Source organism: Panicum hallii, chromosome 4, assembly GCF_002211085.1.
Source record: "Panicum hallii strain FIL2 chromosome 4, PHallii_v3.1, whole genome shotgun sequence".
Lineage (NCBI taxonomy): Eukaryota > Viridiplantae > Streptophyta > Magnoliopsida > Poales > Poaceae > Panicum > Panicum hallii.
In genome coordinates this window covers 52,090,066-52,113,699 of record NC_038045.1, presented here as the reverse complement: position 1 = coordinate 52,113,699, position 23,634 = coordinate 52,090,066, and the positions used below count along the sequence as shown (strand labels likewise).

At 45.2% G+C, this 23,634-nt stretch overlaps 4 protein-coding genes across 4 annotated transcripts; 3 read left to right on the top strand and 1 right to left on the bottom strand.

Moving 5' to 3' along the window:
• Nucleotides 1-490: 490 nt before the first annotated feature.
• LOC112889106 (protein SMG9-like) lies at nt 491-5,070 on the top strand. The gene is made up of 8 exons (XM_025955595.1): nt 491-751; nt 1,317-1,425; nt 2,483-2,598; nt 2,707-2,826; nt 2,935-3,024; nt 3,316-3,449; nt 3,682-3,946; nt 4,731-5,070. Exons 1-8 carry the CDS (start codon nt 509-511, stop codon nt 4,881-4,883), a joined length of 1,230 nt encoding a protein of 409 aa, XP_025811380.1. The 5' UTR covers nt 491-508; the 3' UTR covers nt 4,884-5,070.
• Nucleotides 5,071-5,441: 371 nt separating this feature from the next.
• Nucleotides 5,442-7,239, top strand: LOC112889108 (gluconokinase). Its single transcript, XM_025955598.1, has 4 exons — nt 5,442-5,692; nt 6,043-6,085; nt 6,480-6,559; nt 6,689-7,239. Exons 1-4 carry the CDS (start codon nt 5,659-5,661, stop codon nt 7,126-7,128), a joined length of 597 nt encoding a protein of 198 aa, XP_025811383.1. The 5' UTR covers nt 5,442-5,658; the 3' UTR covers nt 7,129-7,239.
• On the bottom strand, nt 7,233-10,214 carry LOC112889107. Its single transcript, XM_025955597.1, has 3 exons — nt 9,893-10,214; nt 8,609-8,811; nt 7,233-7,761 (listed from the first exon to the last, which is right to left on the bottom strand). Exons 1-3 carry the CDS (start codon nt 9,986-9,988, stop codon nt 7,440-7,442), a joined length of 621 nt encoding a protein of 206 aa, XP_025811382.1. The 5' UTR covers nt 9,989-10,214; the 3' UTR covers nt 7,233-7,439.
• Nucleotides 10,215-11,380: 1,166 nt separating this feature from the next.
• Nucleotides 11,381-13,350, top strand: LOC112888485. Its single transcript, XM_025954706.1, has 3 exons — nt 11,381-11,504; nt 12,736-12,834; nt 12,924-13,350. Exons 2-3 carry the CDS (start codon nt 12,741-12,743, stop codon nt 13,064-13,066), a joined length of 237 nt encoding a protein of 78 aa, XP_025810491.1. The 5' UTR covers nt 11,381-11,504; nt 12,736-12,740; the 3' UTR covers nt 13,067-13,350.
• Nucleotides 13,351-23,634: the final 10,284 nt, after the last annotated feature.

Sequence of the window (23,634 nt, the reverse complement as noted above, 5' to 3'; positions counted from 1 at the left end):
TTTGATGGGGTCCATCTCAGAAGGTCGAGCAGCTTGGACCCAAGGGTGCCCATCGCTCCGGTCAGCAGATCCATTGCCGGAGCAGCTGCAGCTAGCTACGAGCTTGCTTGGTTCAGATCTGAGCGCAGTGGGGATTTTGGAGACGATCGATGCGTTCGCTAGCTCTTGCACATGCATCCATATCCTCGAGAGCAGGAAAAGAAACAATTTTGACTGTTAGTATATTTCCACCGCAGGTAGCCACTGCCTAATGGTCCTTTTTCTAGGCTCGGCGCGATGAATTGTACGGTGTTCGTGCGTACAGTATTTTGAAAGAAAGAAAAAAAGGACCAAGACAATTGCAAAAGATAAGTTCTCGGCCCAAAGGAAGGCCCGAAGAAATACGTGCGCGGACCGGGATAGAGAGACAGGACCAGCATGAATTTCGGCCCACCAAGGGCGGGCCCATATAGGCCTTCTCTCTCCGCGGCTGGCCCTGCTGTGCCTACCACTGGAGAGCAGAGGCGCGATGGCCGCCGGCGACCGGGCATCCTCCTCCTCCCACCACCACAGCCATCACCACCCGCCTCCCCCGCCACCGCCCAAGATCCTCCTCGCCAAGCCGCCGCTGCCGCACGCCTCGTCCTCGGGCGCCGACGACGACGGCGGGGGTCCAGGTGGGGCCGGGGGCCGCGCGCGCCAGGCGCCGCAGCCGGGATCGCTCAGCCTCGTATCCGACGCGTGGGAGGCCCACACCGACAAGATCCTGCCGGTGCGTGCGCGCCCTTGCTGTCAGTTGGCACGGCCAGTGCAGGGGGGCTTCGCCTTTACTGGGTTCCATTTCCATATGTACAAGAGGAGGCTAGTTTTTCGATGCCAGGCAGATAGGGTATACTGTTGGCTGCAGCTAGTTTTAGGGCTCAGAAGTGGCCGCCATAACATGGTTATAGATAGGGTATTCTGTTTTCGTTATTATATATCGCATTGTTCAGACTAGCTGCTGCCTTAATCCTAAGTTGTGAGTAGTTCTTTTTAAATGTGTAATCTTAATTTTTACTAGTATTCTTGGTTGCTTTTGGTTCTCAAATAAGGCTCCTCTACGTGTTGGGTTATTGTGAATTTTGTTACTGGTTCCTGGTAATAGATGCTCTTAACATGCGATAAGGCGTTTAATGTTCTTCGGTTTCTATTGATTGTACTCGTTCGTGTGCAGTTTTAATGTGATTCTTTGGACATGATGCTACAGTTAGAAGGGATGGGATTTTAATACGAGAAAATTAGTGAGAGGTTCTTTAAATTATTCCTCAAAGATTACGAATGCTGGCCATGTTTTGCAGTATTTGACCGAGAACAATGATTTCATGGTCATTGGGGTAATTGGTCCTCCTGGTGTAGGCAAGTCAACCATCATGAACGAGCTTTATGGATATGATGCAAGCTCACCTGGTACAATACAACTTTACTTTCTGTTATGTTCTTTTTGTGTGTTGAGGAAACATTCCAATCTGCATCTGTTGTTGTAGCAGTATGAAATTATAAGCATTATTTTGTAGATGTAGATGCGCTTTGCAGTTAATGGCATGAACACTGTTCCTAATGTTTCCACAAAATAAAATCTAACTGTCCGCAGACTTCTATTTTCCACAGTATTAGTATAAGCATTATAAAACCTCGTTTGTGTCCATAAGGCTGCTGAGCACTCCGTTTTTTTGTTTTTTTTTTGGCTCATGGTTTGTTCTGTTCTAACAGAACAGAACAAAATGGAGACATTGATGAAGATGTTAGACATAGAATTTCAGCCGGTTGGTTGAAGTGGCGGCAGGCTTCGGGCATCCTCTGTGACAAGAAGGTGCCACAGAGGCTAAAAGGTAAGTTCTATAGGACGGCGATTCGCCCGGCGATACTATACGGTGCTGAATGTTGGCCTACAAAAAGGAGACATGTCCAGCAACTGAGTGTAGCAGAGATGCGTATGCTGTGTTGGTTCTGCGGGCATACAAGAAGGGATAGAGTCCGGAACGAAGAGATTCGAGATAGGGTCGGGGTGGCACCTATCGAGGAGAAGTTGATTCAACATTGGTTGAGATGGTTTGGACATGTACAACGGAGGCCTCCCGAGGCGCCGGTGCGTAGTGGAGTTTTAAAGCGGGGCGATAATGTAAAGAGAGGTAGACGTAGACCTAGACTAACTTGGGACGAGACGGTTAAGAGAGACCTTAAGGAGTGGAATATCACTAAGGAATTAGCTATGGATAGGAGCGCTTGGAGATTAGCAATTAACGTACCTGAACCGTGACCTTTGTTACTTTTTGTTTAATCCCTATCTCTTCCTTTGGCTTGTGCTCTTTTTGTGTTTCTTATTCTTGCTTTCTGTGGGTTTCATCTCTAGCCTACCCCAACTTGCTTGGGACAAAAGGCTAAGTTGTTGTTGTTGTTGTTGTTGTTTGTTCTGTTCTAACACTTGGATCAGTCAAAAGCTCATATTGTTGAACATTGTTTTTAGGTATGCTTCCTCCTTTTCCTACACAAACCGAGGAAGTCAAATTGATGGGGAAACACTGTACTACTGGTATTGACCTCAGGATTTCTAATGAGCGAGTTATACTCCTTGACACTCAGGTGAGATTATGTTATTTTATTCTGTTTCTGCAATGCGAATGCTGAAACATGTTCCAAATATCTTGCGTGTCAGTCAATTTGTCAAATGAAATCCCTTTTGCCCTGCAGCCAGTGTACAGTCCCTCTGTTCTAATTGACATGCTGAGGCCAGATGGTTCATCCACAATCCCTGTCCTTAATGGCGACCCCTTATCAGCAGACCTGGCTCATGACCTAATGGGGATCCAGGTAAAGACTATACTTCAATTGTTAAACTTGGTTGTGCTACTGCTAGCTCGTTGGGCAATACCTAATAATTGATCAATATCTTCTGTTTTCTGCAAGGAATTGCTGTAGCTTGGTGTTTTCTTGGCTTCTGTTTGTAATGTATTGTTGGTCGTGTCAGAAGGGATGAATGATTTGTCCATGTGGGAGCTCATGCTTACAGTAAGTTATCTGCTATAATTTGTACCTTCCATTGTCATTCTATTAGCCCATCTTGAAGAACAGAGAAAATTAAGTCTATAGCTTCTTGGTTGAGGATCTGAGGTTTCACCTAACTTCCGAGAAAAGTGACCCTGTTTGAATAAAATGTTTCGCCTATTAGTGTTTTAGTGATTCTATAACTGTACATGTTTCTCCCGTCACGTTTTCTGACGTATCCTAAATAAATAATTTGGCTTTTGGGAGTTGGAAGTAATGCAGAAGGCTAAATGAATGTTCCGGTCATTTTTGCAGGTTGATTTACTGAAGCACAACATACCTGATCCATCCTTGTTGACCTTGTCAGCATCCCAAGACAAGGAAAACAAAAATGATGACCAATCGGGCAGTGAAGACTACCTTTCTGATCTATGTTTTGTGCATGCTAGGTCAGTTACTTGCTGCTATGATCCTTTTTTTTTGTTAGGGAAACTTATTTAATCGTTTGTATTTTGATGAACAAAGAGATCTATTGCACTCTGTGTCTTGGTAAAAGTATTTGTTTTTTCTTTCGAAAAAACAGTTTAACATAATAGTTCCACACTGAAATCAGCTCTGTTCTCGTTTTTTAAATCTCAATACATAAAGAGTTTTAATTGTTATGTCTTTCTGATGGAACAGATTGCGGGGACAAGATTCTTCTCCTTCAAAACACACGCTTCTTAGAAAAGCTCTTGAGAAGCACTTCAGCTCGTCCTCTTTTAGAATTGGTAGTGCCAGTGCGACAGGCCAAGTTTCTGATTCATCAGTTTCTTCTAGTGCGAAAGTTGAGGACTTGACCTCCAGCCGGCAGGACATATTTCTTCTTCCCCTGAGAGGACATGACAACTCGGCAAAGTTTGAGTATGGAACACACTCATGCATGCTGGGAATGCTTCGTGATCAGGTATGGTTACTACGATTAGGAGTTTGCATGATAGAAAGGGAATATTCACCAGGCTTGAGAATCCTACAATTTTTCCAACATAGCTTATGAATTGATAATGTGTCAGTTACATGGGACTATGTTTTTTTATCAAACACACAGTCGTTCCGCTGGTTCCAGATCAACCAAGCACCTGGATTGATCAGTGAATTAAACCCTTTGCACTTTCGACTTGTCCGTTGCTTCGGCCTTCCGCCACCCATTCTGCAAAACTGTCATCAGCAAGCTGGTGGACCAAGATCTGGTAGTCCAAAGCTTGACAACAGTCTTTACCAATTACCAAACCTCCCTTGCAAACACACACGATGTGAGCTTTATTTGCACATCTTCATCCACCTGATCTCATATGGGGACATTTAGCTGGGTGTGGTACGCCGTGTCGAGCTTGCCTGTCGGCCGTCCAACTACATGGGACAAATTAAAGATTCTGTTAAGATCTAACACAACATTTTTCTTATGTTACTCTTGTCCCAGTCCTATTTTAAAGTCCGGCAAACTATTCCTTTCAAAGCACTAATTGTCATCCAATCATCATTCGCACCCGTAGTCTAGTAAATCATAAGAATCATTACTTGTTTTACTGCTTTTATTAAGTGGACTGAGAAGCTAAGGTTACATCACATCCATCCTTTTGAACTCATTCCAGTCAAGATATGGACACTGTACTTTGTATGCTTAACCTGTTTGGCACATTTCTTGTAGACCTGGTCAAGTCAGTCTAATGTCAATACTTGTGTGGTTGCAGATTCTGTCATGGCCGGCAAGGTCATTCTCAAAGAATCTCTCGGAGCGCGACTGGTTGAGAAGCTCAGCGAAGATCTGGGACATGGTGAAGAAATCTCCCATCATTGCGGACTACTGCAAGGCGCTTCAGAGCTCAGGATCATTTAGGAAGTAGCAATAATCAAGCAGCTGTCTGTCTGTAGTCCCTGTCCCTCACTTGGGCTGACTCATTAAGAATCACTGTTAGATGAGATGACCTTGATGCTGTAACGTGTCAGTATTCCAATGTATACTGGCTTTCTCGTGCCGTGATTATATGTTTCTAGGTACCGCTATATATGTGTGCTGAATTTCAGGTTGCCGTTGCTTCCCTCATTCAGTAATCTGTATTTACTTTGAACTACAACGCCAGTGTGCTCTCCAGGCGTTCATTCGTCCGTCTGTTGATCGTACAAGATTGCTTGTGGACAAGCCTGTTTGATAAGCTGGTCAGCATTTGGGTGGATCAAACAGACCAGTCCTGCCTTGTTTTCTTGGGCAGTTCTATCTGAACTGTGAACAGAGCCACCTGATTCAGTTCCGTGTAGAGCTCATGCTTCTCCAAGTGTGTGGCCATCATTACTCGTTTGTGTTGCCGTATGATGTTTTGTTACTATATGTTCATTTAGCCAAATTGCAAAAATATCTGGTCTTTTTAAAGGAAGATCTAGGATAAAATTGCATCCAAACAGATTTGCAGGCGACATTTAGATAGCCCTTGTTCTTGGAATTTAGGATGAAGCTGAAGTCAGCATCTTGTGCATCCCGGGTCTGGAAATGGACCAAATGGAACCGAACAAGAAGCGCAGCAGCTGTTGGTTGTTGCCGTCGTCGTCTTCAACTGGTCATCCATCCCCTTGTCCTTGACTACTAGAGGACCCGTGGAAGCAGAATCAAGGAGACGGAGCGCCATGTCGGGCTCCGATCCCCTCCTCGCGCGTCCAGGTCAGTAGGATCAATCTCCTGTACGTGCTTCCTGTCTCCTCGATCTCTTCGGAACCGGAGCTCAGCAGGCAGAGGCCGCATCTGCGACTGAGCCGCCAGTTTCATGCTCCCAATTCCCAAATCTTCCTTGATGCTCGTGCTAGCAAAGTTACACCTCGCAAGAGATTCAGCTCTGAACTGCTGATGATTGCCTGCAGCGGCTGTTCATCCGCATACAGATTGCGATCTGAGTTCAGAACTGAGCATTTTTTTTTTGCGAGGAGAACTGAGCATACCTGCTGACTACTGTACTATAACAATCAGTTGTTGGGATTACTAACTGACATCTTTCGGGAGAATTTGGGTTCCAGGATTAGCCATCGTGATCATGGGAGTCAGCGGCTGCGGCAAATCGTAAGATCATTCATTCATCCTCTCCAGTTACTTTGCCAAGTTCTTCTTTTTTACATAGATTCTGCTGCTTTGGGGCTTTGCCCGATACCACATGCACTACTCTGTTCGTGGCTTTCGGTCAAGTTTGCTGCGTTTCGTACGCAATGAAGATAAGCGCAGATCGTCAAGTGAGGAAAGAAACCGTAGAGACATTACCTATGGCCTCATCGTTTCGATGTTGACGCCAATATTTTTTATTTTCGCCTCTTAGGAACATGAGAGAAAACGACTCCTTGGCTTGGCCTGAATTTTGTGTTGTCCCAAGTTTTTTTTGTCTTTGAAGGCGGTTGGATATTCTGGCATTCTGCCGATGATAGTTCTATGAAACGAGTATTTTTTTTCTTCGGATGTGCAGAACCGTCGCGGCACTGCTTGCTGAAGCCCTGGGTTGCAGCTTCATCGAAGCCGACGACTACCATTCCCAGGAAAACAAAGGTACATCACCATCAGCATGATAGTTCTGAAGCTGCAACTTTCATGATCCCTGAAATGCCACCTGAACTGATAGCTACAGCCAATCCACACATTCTGAACTTTTCTCCACTTCCATGTCCACGAGAACAGCGAAGATGAGCAAGGGCATCCCGCTCTCCGACGCCGACCGCACGCCATGGCTGGAGTCCCTCCGGGACGCCATCCAGCATCGGCTGGACCACGGCGAGGACGTGGCAGTCAGCTGCTCGGCGCTGCAGCTCAAGTACAGGGAGGTCCTCCGGGCGGCTGACCGTAGCTACAAGCCGGGGGACTACGCCACCTGCAGGGTGAAGTTCGTGTGCCCGAGGGCGTCGGCAGAGGTGATCACCGAGAGGATGCAGAGGAGGTCAAGCGAAGGGAAGCACTTCATGCCGGCGAGTTTGCTGCAAAGCCAGCTCGACCTGCTGCAGATCCACGCGGCGGAGGGGATCACTGAGGTAGATGCGACGGTGCGCGCCTGCGACATCGTCTGTGACACCGTTGCTCAGTTCAGGGAGGAGCTGGCATCCAAATTTCCTCCTCCTTTCTGAATGTGACACAGTTTCATTCAGTGGAGAAGGGAGATCATGGATCCCTTACTTCACATTCAGTATCCAACTATCATATAGAACCTCCGCATTTGCAAACAAGCTCGTTCAACATTACCCAGTTCATTCAGAATCAAACATCCACAACGATGAAACAGGCATGCCGCGACAGTGCTTGATAAACAAGAGAGGAAAACATCAATCTAGCTAACAACAATGCTGACTGCTATTGTTCTAACCTGCAATGCTATACAGACCAAGCATAAAGGCACAGAGTACCCTATCAGAGTGACCATCAGAACATACGGTCATGGTCATGGGAACTGTTGCCGATTGTAAGTGTCCTCATGGACAAACACGGGTTCGCTGCTCTGCTGGGGGATCACAGGTTGGCCCATAGCGATGCCTTGGTTCTGTGGGGCTGCAAATGTCAGTGGAGGACTCTTCGATGACGACAGGGCGACATAGTAAACTATCGCCAGTGCCACGCTGGCAAGAGATAGCACTGCTCCCCCGGAGAAGACCCCTGGCTTCACCACATAGCAGAAGCTACCGAAGTACATGTTCTCTGCACCTCTCTGATCATTTAGTGCAGCTCCCGTCAGCAAGAGAAGGAATGCAATTATGAAAGTGCACCTGCAGAAAGTATAAACATCTCTGGGATCTTGTCATCAGGTGCTAACAACTACTAACAAGAAGTTTGCACATTGGAGAAATATAATATTCAAGAATCATTTCTTTGCACTTTCAAGATAACCAGCGAGATAACCAACACTCCTACAGAAATCTATAGAGATGAATCCTAGCTTAGAATTAGAAGATACTAGCACATATATCGCCGCTTACAAAAACCAACAAGTTAACCAGGAGCTCCTTGGATAAGCACAATCGGACTGCAATGTAGCTTGTACTTGGGATCTATGCAAAAGCTATTATACAGGATCCAGCATGTGGACTACTCATATGTGTTGCCTCCAAGGATTATATTAAACACCAGCCAATTAACAATGCGTTAGCTACTAGGCCAGATCATGTATTTAGTAAAGGTTGCAGATTTTAAGGCATCAATGCTACATTGTTCTTTCTAAGTGTTTCCCTGATGCAACATCAAGAATAATGAAACGAGTCAAATACCAGTCAAGAATTCGATATATACAATAATCCTGAGCATTGGACAATGCATGAATAGGATGAATAAACTTGAAAGAAGTAACTGGAATGCAATGTATGCATAGCTATTTATCAAGGCTAAGGCTGAGTGTTTGGAGTTCAACATACTAAAAGGATATGCTATTTATACAATGTGGAACAAAAATAAAACAGATACTAATAACCTTCTATGCAGAATGTTTGGCGTTTAACCTAAAATAGCAATATTCAGAGTTCCATTATTGTTAAGCCAAATCACTAAAAGGCTGTGTAAATTTTACATATTATAGGATCAGAACAAAACAGATCATCAACTTCTAGGTCAGAATGTTACCATGATATGATAAATGAGATCAGAGCAACACTCCAGTTAGTGTCTGATGGAACAGGATGCCTCTTACAACAGATGCAACCAGCAACCGTATTTATAACAGACTGCGCAAGCATAAGACAGACAGCAGATATTAACCCGAGCGCTAAGGCTGGGCTTCTTGGGTATATGCATTCACCAGGAGAATCTGTTTGAACATCTGAAACCTGCATGAGTCACGCGATGCACGTTATATTTGGACATGAGCATAAGTATATGTATAATTTATTAACACTAGAATGAATACCATTTCCAGAACCTCTCTCATATGAGAAGTTAGCTTGAAACAGTCAATTGCAAATAAATCCGCTAATTCTTATATGGGAAATTAGCTTGAAGAAGACAACAAAATCAAATTGGCATAAACATGAATAAATGTGTTGACGCTCACATTTGGCATGAACATGAATAAATGTATCCTCTGCAATAAGTGACAGCGAATCCATTTTAAAATGGAAGAATAGCGTGTGCCTTCCTCATAAAAAAAATGCAAAAATCTGTGATATGCCTGTGCCTTAGGATTTGTATGGAGGAGTGACGTACAGGAATTACACCTGAAGCTAGTGATGAATCGCCTAAGATTTTAGCGCTCTCACCAGAAGTGTGATACGAAAACGTTAAAACAATTGTTCTGTATTACGCAACAGATCCTAGTAAAATGTGATCCCAAAGATGAACAATGCTAATAAAAAAGCAAAGGGGGTGGGGGTTGGACGGATTAGTTTCTACCAAGATCAAACGAATCAAGCACTGACGATCACAGCCAAGCATTTCAGTCCCAAGACCATTCGCTCAAAGATTTCACCTTTCATCATAGACCTAAACGAAAAGCTCTGAGTTCTGGTTTCATCATACCAGCGAGCTCCACACACGATCACTACCATCCGCCCCACAATGCGCAAGCGTACAACAGCAAGATCCAAAGCCCCAAGATACACACCAACCCCGCAAAAGCCGCCACCTTTTTAGTCCCAAACAAGCAGAAACTTTTTCCGGCACTGCAGGCTAGAGGAGACTGTACTGCAGCGAGCGAACGAAGCGCCCCTGCCACAAGAAGGAGGCCAATCTTCCTCCGCCCCTCCGCGAACGGAACCGAGATCTAACCCGGAGCAAGCAAGCAAGCAGAGCCCGCCCACCCCAAGAACGGTGGCCCATCAAAAGGCACGCGCGGCGCGTCGAGCGAGGACTGGCTGGCGGCGCGGGGAGAGGGAGTGAGGGAGGGAGAAGGTGAAGCGAGGCGAGACGCACCTTGACGCGCGTGGCTTCCGCCGCGAAGCCGAGCGCCGCCGAGATGACGCCGAGGAACCCGACCACCGCGCACACCGCCACCACCTTCCGCTCCATCTCCCCCACCCACCCACCTCCCCTCTCCACCAACTAACCACCAACCCTTCTTCTTCCTCTCCTTGCCCTTATCCCTCTGGTCGCTGCCGCAGCGGCTGCAACTGCAAGCAAAGCAACGGGGGAGAGGAGAAAATCTGGCGGTTCGGTCCGACGGGGGAGGACCGGAGGATGGATTTCCACCGAGTTTTTCTCGCGAGTCGCGTTTATCCCGCGGCTCTGCCACCAGCCGCCGTCGTCGCTTTTCGCTTCGGGCTTGGGGAGCCGGAGCACGCCACTGCGCGTACGGATCCTCGGGGGGCCCACGCGTCAGCGACGTTCACGTGGGGCGCCGCGCGCGCCGGCCTGCCACGTCTGCCGGTTCGAGGCGTCGCGGGGGTTGGGGACGGTCCACAGTAGACCCGCGCGACATCCCTGACACGTGGGACCCACAAGGCGTGGTTCCTCAGGTGGTGCGCGGTGCCGTGGTGAGCACGGTGCAGGAGCTTTTTGCTTTCGCGTATTATTATTAATTTTTTGCTTTGGCTTTGGCTTTGCTTTGCTTGAGGAATGGAATTTCCCATCTGAAAAGAATAAAAAAAGAATAAAGATGCTAGGAGCACCAAGCAATGGAAGGTGGGCTAGCTAGCTGTGACCTATTTTCTTCCTCCCGTGATAGTGCCCAACAGCACCAATGTCCAATAATCATTTGCCTAACACTGATAATATCTTGTGAATCCAATTAGAGAAATTTATCTCGTAGATGTGAAATGAACGACCAGTAATAACCAGCCAGTTGTAAAAGTTTTGCACTAGTGCGCCCGCCCGCCCTAGTGTAACTGCAACACAACTACTAACCCATGCAGGACAAAAACAAGGATAAGAATATAAGAGTGTAGAAAAAAGATCAGAATATACTGCGGTGCCAGCTATGCTCAAGCAAAACAAAACAAGGATAAGTGTTGGCGGCTGTTCTTGAGGAGTACTAGGAAAGGAAAATTAATAAAGGCGAAAAGAAAAGGAAGGGAAAAAGCTATGCGGCACCATCCAAAGCTTCCCAAGACTGGCAAGCCTTAACATGTAAGGGATCAAAGAGTACTCCTACCACAATAATTAGACAAAGCACTGGCAGAAAAGAAAAGGTATAAGTGGATTCTTAACACAACAATGAAAATGACTCATTTTTTTATGTATATAGATCATATATGCTTCTCTTGAAAAACGTGCTCATGCCTCGAAAACATATATGCTTTTCTTTGCTGTATTAATAAAAAAGAAAAACATACGGGTTAGACTCAACACGAGCCCACACCTGAGGCTCAGTTGGCAGCCCAAAGGCCCAGGTATCGTCCCGTGCCCGCCCAGTGTGGGAAGAGAAGAGGCTCAAGGCCCATTACCGATTTGTGAGCGAACCCATCCCATCTCCCCTCTCATTTTCGATCCCTCGGTCAGTCGGTCTCCTCCAGTCCCCCGCGCGTCTCTCACCTCTCTTCCCTCTCCCCGTGCGGCGGCGGCGGCGGCGGCGTCACCGATCCCTCAGGTACTCCCCGCCCTCCCCTTGCTTTCGTGTTGGGATCGTCCACCAGTGCCGCGAGATCCGTAGGGCACGGCAGGCGCCACTCGGGCAGATCTGTGTAGGGCGACCGCGGTCTCGATCGGGATCCGAGCGGGTTGCGTAGTCGCCTCAGAGAGGAGGAAGAGGGGCACCTCGTGATCCGTGGCGCGGTTTGGTGGGATTCGATCCGGTCGTTGGTCTCGTGTCAAATGGTTTAGCTTTGGGCACCCCTGCGTATCGCGTCGGCTGTATCCTGTCCGATCCGCTAGGGTTCAGGACGTTCGGTGCTCTTCGATTCGTGGAGCTTTCGAACCTGAGGGGCAGATTGCGGATTTATTTGTTGGATTCAAGTATTGGTTGGGAGTGTGCCGTGTTGATCCCGGAGGTTTGCTTGATCTCTGTTTGCCTACCCAGACAGGGTACAATGACACACCTCATGGAGATTCATCACATATATATGCCTGTTCATTTGGATGGTGTATTGTAGGCTAAGCTGATTGCTAGTATTATGCTGTAGTGTCGCAGTGCGCCTGAATTGTTCTGTATATATGTAATCTGCCACCCTAAGTCTGGCGGGATGAATAATGTCACTTCTTCGTGAAGGCAAATGGTGTATGTAGCATTGATGTGAGCAGCTAAGTTTAGATGGTTGTATAGTCATTTGCTGCTACAAATGATAGACTATCCACTATACGAGTTTATTAGAAGGCATCTGATCTTATAGTTTGGTTGGAAGCTGGCATGCCCATTGTTGTTTGAATTTTGCTGCCTTTTGTTTTATTCTCCGTAGTTCTGTAAACATTTGTGGCATCACTTGTTTCATGAAAGGTTCGATGTTGCAATGAAATGAGAAGCTAAGTAGCAGATGGGTCAGTCTCTCATCGGGAAAACATAATATGATTTATCTGCAGTTCCGTGCAGCTAGTGCATGTTGCAAAAGAAAACATGACATGATTTATCTGCAGTTCTGCATAGCTAATGCTTGTTACAAAGAAGCATGCCTTTTCTTACCTTTGGTATTGGTGAGTTCTGTGTTAGTGTGTTTTGCTAGATTTTCTTATCTTTATGTGTCTGTTGGCATCTCTCATTGTACAATGGCTTGCACAGTTTGTAAGGACTATTTATAGGCCTGCCTCTTCTACACTTGCAAATGATTTCTGTACAATTCATTGCTTTCTGGACCTGATAGTTTGTACGTCATTTCTTGCTTCTGCAGCAAAAATGACGGCCAGCTACATTGTGGGCTCACTGGTCGGATCCTTTGCCATTGCGTACCTGTGTGACACATTTGTTTCAGACAAGAAGGCATTTGGAGGTGAGTGTAATCTGGTAGATTCTTGTGGGAATCCTGTGTCGACTCCTTGTAAGTATGGATCTGAGCTGCTTCATTCTTTTTGGACACAGGTACCACCCCCCATACTGTTTCTGACAAGGAGTGGTGGAAAGCAACGGACACCAAGTTCCAGGCTTGGCCTCGCACTGCCGGCCCACCGGTTATCATGAACCCCATCAGCCGCCAGAACTTCATCGTCAAGTCCACCGAGTAGGCAGGAGAGGCTGGTTCAGCGACTTATTCCCACCATGAAGCCAAAGTTTCTTTTCTAGGCCCTAATTGTAATAAAACAAACTGCAGTCAGGATATTTGGCGATTTTTTCACTTTGCCTGTGAGCAAACACTGGGCTTGCAGCTTACTTGTCATTCAATGGGTTCCGTTCTTTGGTGAAATTCCTCACCAGGCAGTAAAGAATTGCATCGATTACCTATCACCTGCTTTTGCTATGCAGCTGTATGAATTATGTCTGCTGCTGAATCGTATTGTTTCTTTTCTCACTGGTATTGTTTCACTAATGTGTGTAACTTTGTGCAATTTGTTTAATTCTTGTTATATGTTCTCAATTACCTACCTGCTCGTGCTGGCTGGTTGTTCCAGTCGTTAGTTTATCAGCACCAGTTGTTTTTTTGGTGATATCCTGCTGAGCAATTTAAACATCCAGCAAATCCTAACTCGAATATATAAGAATCCTTCTTCAATAAAAACTATAATCCCGCATCAAGCGAACTGTAACCATATGCCAGCGATGATCACTGGCCATCAGTGTAGAACATTACTTGGTACACCCAAAACGCCTCCAGCTGGCCATACCAGTTCCTCTTGGGTAATCATCCCATCGGCATCGGCATTATCACCTACTCCCTCTGCAGACTCCAAGGCACAGCTACCATTTGTTTTACCCCATAGTCTAAAAAATTAAAGCTACAATTTAAAATGAATCAATTTTTAGGAAGATATCTTGCAATGCTTTGTCGTCTTCGGACAATGATTTTTTTGTTTAAGCAAAAAATTTAAAGCAAATGATCAAGTCTTCATCCCAGCTCCCGTGCCAATAGATGTTAAGCCAACCCATATATCATCTTCTTCACAAACAGTTTCACTAGTGATGATTGTTTTGGTGGGGTCATAGTTAGCTCTGATTTTTCGAAGCTCCAAGATTTCAAATCTATGTCCACTTGTTCTGCCATAGTTGGTACTCCACCTTACATCCAATTGGTAATTGCATGAAGGTTGGCTAGCTGCGAGCGCAAACAGCTCTTTCTTCCCCGGCGCCTCCTATTCCTATGGAAGATTTCTGGGCGCTACACCTTGCTCGCTCTTTCTCCTCTATTTTGTTCCTCTTACACTAGGTGGCTCCACTGGCGGAGCCCAATAGCCCGCCACAAGCACGTTAGCCCATGAGCCATGACACGTAGCTTCGACCAGAAGCCAACTCAACATCGACTCCTCGTATCCTCAACCATCGTGCCGTCAGCGGCGGCGGCCGGCGAGCGGGCGATGCCTCTGGTCCTCCGCGTCCATTACGGTTGATTCGTCATCTCCACTCGCCACTTTGCTAGGAGCAGGGCCAGCGCTCAACGCCTCGACGGCCCCAAGCTCTCATCGATCAGGCTGTCAACCTAGCTATGCATACAGGTATGCTTTTGTTCCTTCTATTTTTCTCCCAATTTCTTAAGATCCGTAGTCAATGCAGGCTAGAAGTGGCTAATTGAGTGATAATTTATTGTCAATCGAGATCTGTGTTGTCATTTGTTTTAGATAATTTCAGATGTATCGCTAGTTTATTTACCCTAGTTGCACAGTTCTTACGATTTGCTACTTTTACAACTAATAACTAGTGTCTACAATTTTATAGGTACAAATGGTTAAATGGTTAAAGAGAAACCCATTTATTCATTTTTCAAAAGGAAAAGAGATGAACCAGTTGTGGAGCCACCTTTTGTTCCTGCCTCCTTAATTGAATTAGAACCCAGGCAAGATGAAGCACAAGAAGATGGACAAAGGCAAGATGAAGGACAAGCAGATGAGCCTGAACCTGTTGTATTTTGGGGAATTAAATTCCTACAGCGAGATCCAGCATTACGTTCGCAAATATGGGAGTATCCAAGTAACCAGCAAGATGAAGTACGACGGTCATATTTGAAGTTAGGTCCAATGCAACCCAAACTGAATAAATATAAGGGTTTTGGACCACAAGGACATCAAATCCATTTCCAGTACATTTGGTTCAGTGAATTTCCATCTTGGTTAGAGTACTCGGAGAGCAGTGGCCGTGTATATTGTCTTCTTTGCTTTGTGTCCAGCAAAAATAGAAAGAAAAGAAGTGGCTTTGATGTCTTCACAGCACAAGGTTTTGACAACTATAAAAAAGTTCATGATGGCAAAAATTGTGCATTCTTGGTGTTAGTTTGATTTCAACCCGGATCGGTCCAACGACCGATCCGGATTTGGTTACGCGCCCCGATCGGGGGCGCACCGCCAACCCAATGGCGGGTGGGCCCCCGTCGCGCAGCGCCACAATAAAAGAAGGGTGGGGGCCGGGGGCACGGACGATGAAGTTCGCCGTGTGCCCACGAACTCACCTAAAACCCTAACTGATCCGATCGCAAAGGGTGGGCGCTGAAGCGACGGGAAGTGCCATCGCTGCCGCCTCTGCACCCACGCCGGCGCCTCTGCATCCTCACCGTCGGCACCGCTCGACCTCGCCGCTCCTCGTTCGCCCTCGTCCACGACTCCGGCACGACTTCCTCAACCCCATGGCCAACACCAGCGAAGCCGGTTCGTCCACGGGGGGTACGGCTCTCTGTCTCTCTCTCTCGATTCCTATCTAGATTAGTCAAGCATTGTTGTCTAGTTAGTAATTACCGAGCTAATACATGATTAGAAGATCCTAATTAGTATAACAATGGTATCAGTTTAGCCTATCTAATCTTGGTTAGTCTCGGGTAAGAAGAAGGAAAGCAATTAGAAGGAGGGGATTACCAATTAATCCGAAAGAAATTGCAAGGGAAGGAGCAAAAGCAAGACTCAAACCCCTCGGGTGAAAGCCACCTTGCAGCCCGATTCAAACCCCAGCTGCTAACCCTAACCCTAAGCCTAGATCCATCCCCAATCAAGCAAGAAAGAAGAGGGAGGACGATTCCTACCTGATCATAGTCACCGGGAGCTCCTACTCCACGGGCAAGAGTCGCCGCCTCCACTGCAGCTCCGGGATTCAACCCGAGCCGCATCATCCCGAGCCTCTCGAGCCCCTGTCCTTCACCGTGCCTAGAGCACGGGCGAGCTGACCACCGAGGGCCCACTCGACGGCGGCGCGCTCACACACAGGCGAGCGCGCTCGCCGGCAAGGAGGCCCGCGGCGGCGCCGTCGCCATCGGTCGCCGTCGCGAGGAAGAGGAAAGGGGAGTGGCCGGGAGGCGCGGGCGAAGGGGAGGAGAAATGGCTAGGGTTTTCGGGGGAGGACGCCGCGCGGGGGTTTTGTTCGGGCCGCAACGCGCGGACAGCCGTCCGATGCGATCCGACGGCTGCAGGTCGATCCGAGGGGCGCGGGCCTCTTTAGGCCCAGGCGGGAAGCAGCTTTCCCGGCCCAGGCCCAGGTTGCGGCCTGGAGCGCGGGGAAGCGCCCGCGAGCGCGCGTTGACCGTGCTGGGCCGGGGCGCGTTGGGCCGTTTTGGGCCCAATTTTGGCGTATTGGGTCAGTTGCACAGTAAGGCTTTTTGTTATTTTCTCAGAAACGCTTTTAATCACTTAATGCATGATTTAATCTCTATTTTAATTTCACCAACGTGATAATTTCTATAGAGAGAAAGAAGTAAGAATATTTCTGAAAGTTAGAACTATTTATTTCCGCTGCCAATTTAATTAAGTTATATCCTTTAATTATTTTAGACCCAACGAGATATTATAATTAAAGGAGTCAGTTTTTTTTTTTAGTTTTTTTCTTCAGTTATAATATTGTTATTTTCTGACCAACGTTGATAATAGCAATATTACAATTTCGAGTCAGTTTTCAGTTTTCTATAGTTATAATATTGTTATTTTCTGACCAACGTTGATAATAGCAGTATTATAATCTTTTAAGTAAGTTTTCCATGCATTTGCTCTAATTCTGCCCAACGGTGTTTTAGAATTAATGCAGCTAGTTAATTGTATATCTTAATATTGACCAACGTTAAATTGAGATATGCAATTATTATTTTATAAAAAGCAGTTCTCACCCTTCTTGATTTAAAATTTCAGGATCTAATGCCATGACCTTCATTAATGCTATACCGCCGTTGGATGGTTCCAACTACGGGATGTGGGCACAGAAGCTAGAAGTGGCTCTCGCATTGTCAGATATCGATTTCGCCATCACCTCACCGTTTCCCGTTTGTCCTGCGGAACTGGTGAGGGACCCGGAAGAGACGACTGCCGCTTGGCAGGCCCGTCAGAGAGAACATGCAAGTGTTCAAATGAAATTTGATCTTGAGAAAGCAAAATGGATCTCTTCCAACAGAAAGTGTTTGATGGTTATCAAAAGTTCCATCATAGACAGTATCAGGGGAGTAATCCCAGATTGCCCCACCGCAGTTGAGTACTTAAAGAAAGTGGAGAGTCAATTTGTTGGCTCTTCAAAAGCTTATGCTCAGACTCTGATTCAGAGGTTAGTTAATGATAAGTACACTGGCGGTGGTGTGAGAGAGCACATACTGAAAATGAGCAATATGGCATCTAAGCTAAAACCTATGGACATGGAGCTTCCTCACGCTTTTGTTGTCCATTTGGTTTTGGCTTCTCTGCCGAAAGAGTTTGAGACGTTTGTTGTTAACTACAACATCAGCCCAGAGACATGGGACTTAGAGAAGCTCATTGCGATGTGTGTGCAAGAAGAGGAAAGGCTCAAAGCCTCGCATGGTGACACGCTCAACTATGTTAGGCACAACAAAAGAAACAACTCTTCAGATAAAAACACGAGGCCACAAGGGAAACCTCAGTTCAAACGAGGTTTCACTTCTTCTTCTTCTTCTTCAACTCACCCGGGCAAGGGTGCGAAGAAAGATCAACCACATATTGAAAAGGATCAATGCATGTGGTGTCACAAGACAGGACACTACAAGAAAGATTGCCCAGATTTTCTACGGCATTTAATTAAGAAAGGTGAGGATGTTATCACATTTATCGATGAGACCCTGTACGTAAGTTATTCTAAATCTACTTGGTGGATTGACTCAGGTGCAACTGTTCATGTTGCTAATTCTTTGCAGGGTATAAGTACAAAGACGATGCTACAAAGAGGGGATAGATGGCTGAAAGTCGCCAATGGAGTTAGAGCCGACGTTGAAGCAGTTTGTCAACTCACGTTAGAATTAGAGAACGGCTTTAAACTCTAGTTACATAATGTTCTTTATGTACCCTCTTTGTCTAGGAATTTAATTTCAGTATCATGTTTGGCAGATGATGGTTATAAGTGCCATTTTGGCAAGGAACAATGTGAGATTTTATTTGAAAGTCAGTGTATTGGTCTTGCCATCCGACAAGACAAACTTTATATGTTGCCTATGCATGAGACTGTAAATTCTGTTAGCAATACCACGAGTATTGAACGCACGTCTAACGACGCAAGTCATAAGCGCAAACGATGCGACAATGAAAATTCAGCGAAATTATGGCACTGCCGTTTAGGCCATATTTCGAGGGGGAGAATTGAGAGATTAATTAAAGAAAATATCCTCCATCCGTTAGATTTTTCAAATGAAGAATATTGCATCGATTGCATAAAAGGAAAGTACGTTAAGAAAATAAAGAAAGTAGCTAAACGCAGTTCAGGGGTTTTGGAGATAGTGCACACAGATATCTGTGGTCCATTTCCCATAAAGTCCGTGGACGGTTATGATTCGTTCATAACGTTTACGGATGACTATTCACGTTATGGATATATTTATCCAATTAAAGAAAGATCGGAAGCGTTAGATAAATTTAAGATTTTTAAGACTGAAGTAGAGAATCAGCAAAATCTTAAAATAAAAATAGTAAGATCTGATCGTGGAGGTGAGTACTACGGTCGTCACACCCCGTATGGCCAAGTTCCTGGACCTTTTGCAAGGTTTCTACAGGAAAATGGAATAGTAGCCCAGTACTCTACACCGGGCGAGCCTCAGCAAAATGGAGTCGCTGAAAGACGTAACCGTACCTTAATGGATATGGTGAGAAGTATGCTTAGCTACTCCACGTTACCGATTAATTTGTGGATGGAGGCGTTAAAAACCGCCATTCATATTCTTAATCGCGTACCGAGTAAGTCGGTGCCCAAAACACCGTACGAGTTATGGACAGGGAGAAAACCCACACTAAACTATTTACATGTGTGGGGCTGTCCAGCTGAGGCGAAAGTATTTAATCCAAACATCGGAAAGTTAGACCCTAAGACAGTAAGTTGCCATTTCATTGGCTATCCGGAAAAGTCGAAGGGTTACCGTTTCTACTGTCCTAACGGATATACAAAGTTCGTAGAAACGAGACACGCTGTCTTTTTGGAGGATCAGATGATGAGGGGGAGCACGGTGGCTCGGAAGATTGATCTTGAAGAGAAGCGGGTCTTCGTACCTACTCCGATGATCCAAGATCCTTTTTTCATGTTGCCTGTTGCTGCTTCACCTACGGTGTCAGCACCTGATGCTAGTTTTTCACCAGTTGCTGCGTCACCTACGGTGCCAGCACCTGCTGTTAGTTCTCCAGCTGCGGCGACGAGTCAGAACGAGGAACCTGTCCTTCAGGATCCGATAGAACCGATAGCCGCGCATCAGGGGGAGCAACAGCAGCCCCAAGAGGAAGAAGTGCCGATAGCTGAGGCACCGAGAAGATCTCAAAGAATAAGAAAGCCCGCTATTTCGAGTGATTATCAAATCTATAATAGCGAGGAAATTCAGATGGAGGGTGACCCCACTTCGTTTGAAGAAGCCATGAGAAGCGTTCATTCGTCTGAGTGGTTGGAAGCCATGAAAGACGAAATGAAATCGATGAGCACCAACGAGGTTTGGAATTTAGAAGAAATTCCTAAAGCAGCCATAACAGTGGGCTGCAAATGGGTCTACAAGACTAAATGTGACTCCAAAGGGAATATAGAAAGATATAAAGCACGACTTGTGGCAAAAGGTTTCACGCAAAGAGAAGGGATAGATTATAATGAAACATTTTCTCCTGTTTCATGCAAGGATTCCTTCAGAATTATAATGGCGTTAGTGGCACATTATAATTTAGAATTACATCAGATGGATGTAAAGACGGCGTTCCTCAATGGGGATCTTTATGAGAGCGTTTACATGGCACAGCCGAAAGGTTTTGTCGTGGAAGGAAAAGAAAGGATGGGATGTCGTCTAAAGAAATCCATTTATGGGTTAAAGCAAGCCTCCAGACAGTGGTATTTAAAATTCGATGAAACCGTAAGAAAATTTGGTTTCAAAGAAAATGAGGAGGACAACTGCATTTATGCGAAATTTAAGAATGGAAAATTTGTTTTCCTTATCTTATATGTGGATGATATCCTGCTTGCTAGCAGTGATATTGATCTGCTATTAGAGACAAAGAAATTCTTGTCCTCGAAGTTTGATATGAAAGATTTAGGTGAAGCCTCATTCGTTTTAGGAATTGAGATTCACCGAGACAGAAACAAGGGGGTTTTAGGATTATCGCAGAAAGCATACCTAGAAAAGGTACTAAAGAAGTACGGTATGCATGCGAGTAAGCCAACACCTGCTCCTATAGTCAAGGGCGATAGTTATGGGAAATTTCAGTGTCCCAGAAATCAGTACGAAATTGATCAGATGAAAGCGGTACCATATGCTTCAGCTGTCGGAAGCCTACAGTATGCTCAAGTATGTACACGCCCTGACTTAGCTTTTGTCACCGGGATACTTGGCAGATTCCAAAGCAATCCAGGGATTGAACACTGGAAAATGGTTAAGAAAGCCTTGCGTTATGTGCAAGGAACAAAAGACCTCATGCTAACGTACAGGAGATCTGAATCTCTAATGATAGAGGGTTATTCAGACTCAGACTTTGCGGGAGATAAGGATGATAGAAAATCCACGTCAGGTTATGTGTTTACTCTCGCAGGTGGAGCTATATCGTGGAAAAGCTCCAAACAGACAGTAACTGCATCATCTACGATGTATGCAGAATTTATAGCTTGCTATGAGGCATCGGGGCAGGTTAAATGGCTAAAGAAATTTATACCCGGATTAAAAGTGGTTGACAGCATAGAGAAACCACTTAAGATGTACTGCGATAATGAGCCTGCAGTATTTTATGCTCACAACAACAAGTCGAGTGGAGCTGCCAAACACATCGACATAAAGTTTTATGTTGTTAAAGAGCAAATCCAGGATCATATAATCAGTCTTGAGTATTTGAGCACAAAGAAAATGTTAGCGGATCCGCTCACAAAAGGCTTACCGCCCAATGTGTTCAGAGAACACTTAGCCGGCATGGGTTTACGGGAAAGCCTATGATTCCTGGACAGTAAGGGCCCAAAAGTACGGTTTTGTTTCAAACGGAAAAGTGTGTTGTGGCTGTTAATCCAATAGTAATAACTGTTGCGACGAGGCATGCTCAATATATTAATCTGAATGAAATCGAACGTAGGAAGTAAGTAAGTAAGTAAGTTGAAATCAAAGGGGAGAATGTTAGTTTGATTTCAACCCGGATCGGTCCAACGACCGATCCGGATTTGGTTACGCGCCCCGATCGGGGGCGCACCGCCAACCCAATGGCGGGTGGGCCCCCGTCGCGCAGCGCCACAATAAAAGAAGGGTGGGGGCCGGGGGCACGGACGATGAAGTTCGCCGTGTGCCCACGAACTCACCTAAAACCCTAACTGATCCGATCGCAAAGGGTGGGCGCTGAAGCGACGGGAAGTGCCATCGCTGCCGCCTCTGCACCCACGCCGGCGCCTCTGCATCCTCACCGTCGGCACCGCTCGACCTCGCTGCTCCTCGTTCGCCCTCGTCCACGACTCCGGCACGACTTCCTCAACCCCATGGCCAACACCAGCGAAGCCGGTTCGTCCACGGGGGGTACGGCTCTCTGTCTCTCTCTCTCGATTCCTATCTAGATTAGTCAAGCATTGTTGTCTAGTTAGTAATTACCGAGCTAATACATGATTAGAAGATCCTAATTAGTATAACACTTGGTTCATATGGGATCTGATCCTTGCTCAACACACAACAATGCAGTGACAGAATGTCGTAATCTGTTGAATCAGCCGAATCATATAATTAATATTGTGGAGGTGGCAAGCGATCGAGACAAAGAAAGAAACTGTCTACGGCTGAAAACATCAATTGCAGCTGTAAGGTGGTTAGCATTTCAATCTTGTTCTTTTAGAGGCCATGATGAGACACCTCAGTCAAAGAATTTAGGAAATTTTATTGAAATGCTAAAACTTCTTGCTGAATTTAATCCTGAAATTGCAAGTGTTGTGTTAGAGAATGCTCCACAATTTGCTAAGTACACATCACCTGATATTCAAAAGGAACTCTTGAGTATTATTTCAATGAGAATCAGGAAGCATATTCGTGAGGAAATCGGGGATTCAAAGTTCTCTATTCTTGTGGATGAAACATGTGATGTTGCAAAAAGAGATACAACAATCAGGTATGAGAATACATTCACTTGCCTTTCATGAGAAGTCTCACGACAAAAAAAAAACATATGAAGACGGGCTACCTTGTTTACTTGAACAGAATCAGGTGATTGGGATTCTTCGGTACGTTTAGTGTAGCCAAAAGCTTATGTAGGTATGAAATGGATGATGTTTCTTTGAGCCGTGCTCTTGCCTGGAGTTCAATATGATCGTTATAAACCAGTAAGGTGGTCTGTACAAATAGCACGGTAGCTAATTTTCCCGCCGATCTTTATTTTTCTAAAAAAATATATGCAATTCTTTTCGAGTGGTGTCGTTGTAGTTCTTTTTCCATATGATTCAAACAAAGGTACCATTGGTCATATTTTGTGGAATATTTTCTGGAACACGAATTCAGGAGAAAAGGGAATATCTTATATATAAACATATATTTTTATATTTTCATGATACCTCATACTTATATTACATTGAAGTATTTTCAGCATGAATATTTTTTTAAAAGTTTCTTACAATCAAAATTTAATTTAGATGTTGTTTAAGATTATCTAACTTTAAATTTGAAGTTTTCTTTACATGTATGATGATATCAACAATTTTGTTTCCTATTATATGCATGGATTGGTCTATTAGGTTTGTTATGGGAGCATCCGGTAATATTCGATGGCCAAAGTGTTGCGCACCTCTTCATGCTCCTGTTGGCGACAAACAAATAATTTGTAGCTTGAGGTGCTATATAATCTTTCCCATAAAAAAACTTTTTCATTAATAAATAATACTTTCTTCATCTAAAAAGAATGCAATTCTACTTTTCTACCAAGCCAATCTATATTTTCATAACGTACCTATTTAAAGTCATAGATGTTATATAATATTTTTTTTTATAAACTTAGTCAAACATATTCATGGGCTGCACAACCAGAAACCTCGAAGCCCGACAAGAAGGCAAACCAGCCCAAATGGCCCATCTAACATTTCCCTATCGCATTCACTTAACCGGTCTTTTTTGCGTGCGGCTGGGATGCCCATCATCAAAGGTACTGTAAAATGCACAATAGCATGTTGATTTGACTTATTATTTTGCATGATGAATTTTCATGTAGATATCAGCAGCTAAAATATCATGACACGTTGACACTTTTTAGGTTTCCACCGATCCGCT